The sequence below is a fragment of the Sycon ciliatum genome, chromosome 4 (assembly GCF_964019385.1).
Source record: "Sycon ciliatum chromosome 4, ocSycCili1.1, whole genome shotgun sequence".
In the NCBI taxonomy this organism is placed as follows: domain Eukaryota; kingdom Metazoa; phylum Porifera; class Calcarea; order Leucosolenida; family Sycettidae; genus Sycon; species Sycon ciliatum.
This window is the reverse complement of record NC_088646.1, coordinates 25,982,885-25,989,318: the sequence shown is the minus strand read 5'-3', so window position 1 is coordinate 25,989,318 and position 6,434 is coordinate 25,982,885. Positions and strand designations below refer to the sequence as shown.

The 6,434-nt window shown below is 45.2% G+C and overlaps 1 protein-coding gene across 1 annotated transcript; it reads left to right on the top strand.

Moving 5' to 3' along the window:
- The first annotated feature begins 2,257 nt into the window (after positions 1 to 2,257).
- Positions 2,258 to 6,193, top strand: LOC135813672 (collagen alpha-1(XIV) chain-like). Its single transcript, XM_065326716.1, has 3 exons — positions 2,258 to 2,532; positions 3,269 to 3,629; positions 4,902 to 6,193. Exons 2-3 carry the CDS (start codon positions 3,317 to 3,319, stop codon positions 5,690 to 5,692), a joined length of 1,104 nt encoding a protein of 367 aa, XP_065182788.1. The 5' UTR covers positions 2,258 to 2,532; positions 3,269 to 3,316; the 3' UTR covers positions 5,693 to 6,193.
- Positions 6,194 to 6,434: the final 241 nt, after the last annotated feature.

The following is a 6,434-nucleotide window of genomic DNA, read 5'->3' as shown; positions in this document are numbered from 1 at the left end:
ATACACATTGTACATGATGGGAGACAGCGGATCCCCCTGCACTACTCCGATATTTGTAGCAAACGCTTTGCCTAAATGAGAACTGAGTTTCACTCTCACCGTCGTGTCCGAGATCAGAGTGGCAACGACATCAGTGGCAGCTCCAGAGTCTGAAAATCGCGCCAACGCCTTCTCACGGACAATGGTATCAAATGCTCCGCTGAAGTCTAATAGTGCGGCAGAGTATTTCCAGTCACCGAGTAGTGCACGTTCGCACATGACACGCGTATAGAAAACTCCGTCAGCCGTGGAGCGTCCGGGTGTAAAGCCTGCCTGACTTTCACGTACATATGAGGTGGTAGATTGTTGTGAACGCATGGTGATGATGCGGGTCAGCACCTTGCGAACAACTGATAGCAGCATGACCGGTCTGTAACTTTTCGGTGCACCCATAGGTTTTCCTCGTTTGTATACTGGCACCAGAAGGCCACATCTAAGGTCAGGTGGGCAATAGTGGAGTTCCTTAATGGAGTTGAATAGGGTAGTCAGCCATGGAGTAATGACAGTCGAAGCCGTACGTAGCAGTGCCGCACTGATCCCATCACATCCAACAGCGCCGCGAGACTTGAATAACGACTGATAAAGACTGATGTTTCCTTTGTTACTACTCCCTTCATTGGTTGATGTATTTTGCCTGTCGCTGCAAATTCTTTATTATTGTTTTGATGTTGGAGTTCGGATTGAGTTTCTTTCCTTTCTTCCTCTTCCTTCAACTATTTCTTGTCCCTTTGGTTTTTAGGTTTTATTTATTTATTTATTTATTTTTGTTTTTGTTTTTTTCACTTTCTTTTTGCTGTCCCACCCATGGAAATATTTCCCGGTGGGTCTGGCTTATCGCCTTCGAAAGAAGTGAATAAAGGAGAGATAATAATCTTCACTAGTTTGAGGGAAAGAGACAAACGGGAAAAGTCTGAAGAAAAAATTGACTGTCACCACCAGGACTCGAACCAGAGACCCTCGCTTGTAGCTAGCGATGCTCTAACCACTGAGCTATGGTGTAGTCGTTATCCCAGCAGAGACTGTTAATAATAATGACAATAATAATAAAAGTAGAAAGGAAAAGGACATATGGAAACGAGTTAAGAGTAACTCTCCACCACTGTAACTAGATACTATATACAGTCAGAAAGTGCAACAACTAGGCACAAAACTGACAGAGTACTAAGACATTCGACGTCCTGACACCTAGCTTCAACACTTTCTGACTGTAGCATCTAGTTACAGTGGTGGAGAGTTACTCTTAACTCGTTTCCATACGTCCTTTTCCTTTCTACTTTTATTATTGGCTCAATACCCGAGTTTCAGATAATAATAATAATAATAATAATAAACTCCCCGGATTCGCCCAGGAATGACCATGCTTCGAGACACTCCGCGACAACCACTTGTTTGCTGTCGTTGATGTCTACGGTCTACTCATTCTGGTGGACTGAAGTGTCTGAAGTGTCTGGGTTCACCGAATCTTCCTCAGCGAACCTTCAGCAATCCCTGCAAACCTTCTCTGCTTTTCATGTTTTTTTGTTGTTGTTTTTGTTTTGTTTTTTACTAACGTTATGTTCACATACCCAACTCATAAAGAAAGACAATGGTACTAGACTGAGACAGGACAAACGTGGCAACTGCTGAGCAGGGGCTGCACCGAGACGCAGTAGTGATGGTGGGACATTGATGGCTCTAGATAATTGTAGCTCTGCCGACCTGAGGTCTCGGCATCACAGCCCAGAACACGCACCAAAAACAAAAGATAGAGCTGTAGACCTACGGGTCAGCCTAGGTCAGCCTAGGTGGGTAGGTCAGCCTTGAAAATGAAAAGAAAGCAAGCATGACATTGTGCACGTAAAGTAAGCTGTAGTCCATATTCGACGGGGTGCTATGGGACGCGACGTAAAGAGCCGGAAACGAACGGAAAGCTCATGACCCTGATCGACGGGACCGCCAGAAACGGCAACGCAACCGAACTACCGTACAAATAGGAAGCGAAGAGAGATCTGAGAGAGTTGAATCTCCTGAACTGGAGTCGGGAGCTTTTTCCTGGCTCCCGCGCGGCCAAAATAAATGACACCGAAGGTCTCCCAATATTCAATACCGTTATCAGGCCTGTAGCTAACTGTGGCGGTGGAGAAGTTCTACACATGACATTGTGCACATAAAGTAAGTTGTAGTCCATATTCGACGGGGTGCGACGGAAGGAGCGTCGGGAACCAACTGTGAACAGTCATGACCTCGATCGACGGGATCCAGTGTGAACGCCAGGAATTGAAACGGGAACGCAACCGTACTACCGTACAAATAGGAAGCGAAGAGAGATTTGGGAGAGTTGAATCTGCTGCCGTGTTGAACTGGGCCTTTTTCTGGGCTCCTGCGCGGCGATACGGGCTGGAGCTGAAACCCTTGAAGTATTCCTGGCAAGCTCCGTCTTTCTTCACTTTGTGAAGAGACGACCTGGAGGAAGCTTCTAATTCTACCCTTCCTGCCGCTACTGTCGAAAAGAAGGTAAGTGATGCTAAGAATCCTAAGATAGGACACCACTGCCCGAAGAGTACTTGATGTCCAGATAGGGCAGAGCCTTCTAGATATTGCAGATATGTCTAGATAAAGCTAGTGGGCCCCCTTACCCCTAATCGGGAAGTCTCCTAGTTTTCCGTGTCCATGTACAGCTGATAACGTAATTCGTTGCTGTGTTTTAGGATCAAAACGGGTACATGTGCAATGTGCCACTATGTCCATGTCCAGTCCAGTAGAAACTGTAGATCACACTGTACTGTAAAGATGTTTAGCATTTCGAATTTCGGAAATTCGTTGGAAACTCGGGTTGGCAGTCGAAGATTCGCAAAGATAGTTCGACTGGCCTGGATAGGGGGAAAGAAATGAACGTGACTTTCGACTTATGGGGTACCGCGCATGCGTGGATATAGCAGTACATGTATGCATCAACCATCCCACCTGACCTGGAAGATACTTGCAGAGACACGTTGTTTCCACCTACTACATGTGTAAACTGTAACGTAAAACATCATTAGTTTATTATCATTATCCAGGTAGGCTGATCTGCATACAGACTCAAACATATTGGCTTGTGCCGTGTCTGCTACACAGGTCGATCTATACTACAGCCGAGTACATTCAGACAAAACGCTGTAATACAAAATTACCAACAGTATTGTACCCTTTGCGTGAAGATTCTTGATGGTTTCTCGCTCTGTTCTTTTTCTGTCTTTCTGCACTGCAGCAAAGAGAAGAAGGAACATCTGCCGCAGTGTGATAAATTATCGGCAACATGGCTACCAGCCGAGCAATCACACTCCTATCCATCCTGTTGCTTGCGTGTGGGCTTGCAGAGTGCAGTCCAGTAGCATCTACGGACGACTCTAACATAGGCGACGGCAGTGTCAGTTCAACGACGGCAGAAGAAGAGACTGTTGACTGCGAAGGCTCACTAACCAACTGGTCACCGTGGTCGATGAAAGAAACCAATATCAGACACGACTCGGGCTGTGGCACCCAAGTTCGTACTCGAGCATACCGTACCTTGGCAGCAGCGGCGCAGTGTGCTGATGAAGATCTGGATTTGTCTCAGTTCGCAGCCAGATGTAAGTGCATGGAACCTTATCATGTTTATCCTGTATTTTGCTGGATGCTGTAACTTTTCAAAAGCTACAGCACCCAGCACACTTAACTAATCAGTTCATAATAATATACCCGTACATTCTATGATACTTTATGGGGAGAGGGTCAAAACCAATCATGTGAAGATAGATTTGACGGAAATACTTTCAAAGAGCTGAAATACTCGTGTCCCAGCTATTGACAGTCTTCGTGATGTGCCGTGACATAAGGAGAACATACGCATGTACACACACACACACACACACACACACACACACACACACACACACACACACACACACATATACACACACACACACATACACCCTCCCCCCCCCCCCTACACACACGCATGTATACAAGCACATAATACCGATCGATAGATAGATAGATAGATAGATAGATACGGTTAATAGATACGGCTGATAGATACGGTTGATAGGTTGATAGATACGGTTGATAGGTTGATCGATTGATTGATAGATAAATAGGCCGGTATGTGTAGATAGATAATTATAGATACTGGTAGATGACGGTAGATAGATACAGGGCTGGTGGAGCCATGATAATTCGAACCTGAAAATGCCAGGAGAAAAGGTCTGATTATCCGGCCATTCTAATTATTCAAACATGTACCCACAACACATTATGTATGTACGTCAGAATGCTCACATTGTCCCGCCGAGTTGCGCTATGCACCTTAGACACGGATTTAGTGGACGCTGAACTGCCTGCACATGCAAACGAAATTGACTTGCAGAAAATAGATTGAACTTCGGACTATGCTTTGCTACCTTCGAAATTATCAGCACAAATCCCAAACAATTTTCTATGTAAGTGGACTCCGTAGAACTTCTATAATCACCAGACATACCCAGTTCGAGGTTCGAATTATCAGAAATTGTTAAGTGGAGATTGTATTGATAGATATCGGTCCTGGAAGAAACTTCTAATTAAGCGGTATGTTCTAATGTGGCTATATTCCAATTATCAGGATTCCACCTGTACCATATTTTGCCGTATTTGAAGGTTGAGCCAACCGAGATGTAACAAGTTCTACCACTGGACATGAATTTTTTAAAGACGTATGATGTCACAAATACTCCGCAATACTGCAAGTTACTGCTAGCTACTGTGTGCAGTAGTTCAATGAGAGAAATGAATTTGTTCTGCTTGAGGCCCTTGGCGTGGTATTCGCAACTGCAGTGGTGTAAACTAATTTGTTTCTTCTACTTTTTTTGGGCATTTTTCTACAGGTTCAAACATTCCCCGTAAGAAGGTTATGCGTGCACTTCAACACTACTTCGTTGACGATGTGTTCAGCCCGAGAACTGCCAGAGAGCCAGTTCCGGAAGAAATTAGACGGACCTTGAAAAGTTTCCCCGAGGAGTGCCACCAAGAGCTCGCTGACCGTCCAGTTGATCTCTTGATCATGCTCGACAAGTCTGACAGTATGAGGGATGAGGAGTACAAGATGTTGCGCTCGAGCATGGCTCACCTGATCACCAGGAGTATTCCTAATGTGTCTGGAGATGCCACGCGTGTCTCCCTGCTTACTTTTGCAACCTACGCCAATATCGAGTGGGACTTCAACGCATGCCGCAACAAAGCGTGCTATAGAAATGCGTTCAACAACGGCACCAACTCTCCGAAGGATCGCTTTGGCATAACACGGCTCCCCATTAGCCTGGAAAAAGCAAGGACTGCATTCACCAGTGAGAAGGGCTCCAGAACATGCAGCCGCAAAGTCATCCTGCTCGTAACTGATGGCTCAGATGGCAAAGGGTATCCTGAAGATGCAGCAATTGCACTGCGCGATGATGATGTGGAGATCTTCATCATCGGCCTCACCCGCCTAATCAACGAGCAAGAGCTTCGTTCCATTGCAAGCAACCCTACCAGGGAACATCTTTTCTACATTGACGAGATGGATGTGTTGAAGGAGATATTCCAGCGCCTGAGACCTGCTTCTGCGCGTGAAGAAGACCTTGTGGAAACTAAGGTGAAGCCGCTAGAGGTTGTACCAGACTTTTCAGCTGATTTTTAGTTCAGCGTATGGATATATCAATACAATCTGATTATTTGTAACAAGGCGTAACCTCTCTCTCTCTCTCTCTCTCTCTCTCTCTCTCTCTCTCTCTCTCTCTCTCTCTCTCTCTCTCTCTCTCTCTCTCTCTCTCTCTCTCTCTCTCTCTCTCTCTCTCTCTCTCTCTCTCTCTCTCTCTCTCTCTCTCTCTCTCTCTCTCTCTCTCTCTCTCTCTCTCTCTCTCTCTTTCTCTATCTATCTATCTACTCTGACTTATGACTAACTATTTATCGTCCTCTTGCTGTTTGTACAATGTATATCTTTATTTAATCCCTTACTACAGTATTGACAAGGAATATGGGTTAATGTACCATGGTAATAGTCACGAGTCCGATTATGTCGCGTTTTCTGCAGTTTTAAGTTAACATTGTGCACATTGGGGCTTCGGCATGGCAAGAGACACACTAGCTCGTTTGTACACACAGACACGCTGAACCAATGGGGGCCAGGGAAGTAATTACAATGTCATGTAGTTGTAGTTGGCTGCTGTCGATACGAACCGTGACTACAATTTGCGCTGATAAACAATTCCAGTTTGAATAGGCACGCCGACATAATGTCATTGGGCACCAGGAAAATGGAACAGCTGGTTTGGCAGTGCCGGAGAGATAGGCATTGTCTCTGTTAACTTATGATAACAAAAGTTCAAACGACTGTTTTTAATTGTATACGAAAGATGTTGCGACATCGGCGGTGATTTGTG

What these genes read in the sequence shown, in the direction of transcription:
- LOC135813672 (XM_065326716.1), top strand. Translation starts at nt 3,317, where the DNA reads ATGGCTACCAGCCGAGCAATCACACTCCTATCCATCCTGTTGCTTGCG. An exon ending in GTCTCAGTTCGCAGCCAGAT is followed by an intron (nt 3,630 to 4,901) that starts GTAAGTGCATGG and finishes ATTTTTCTACAG; the next exon opens with GTTCAAACATTCCCCGTAAG.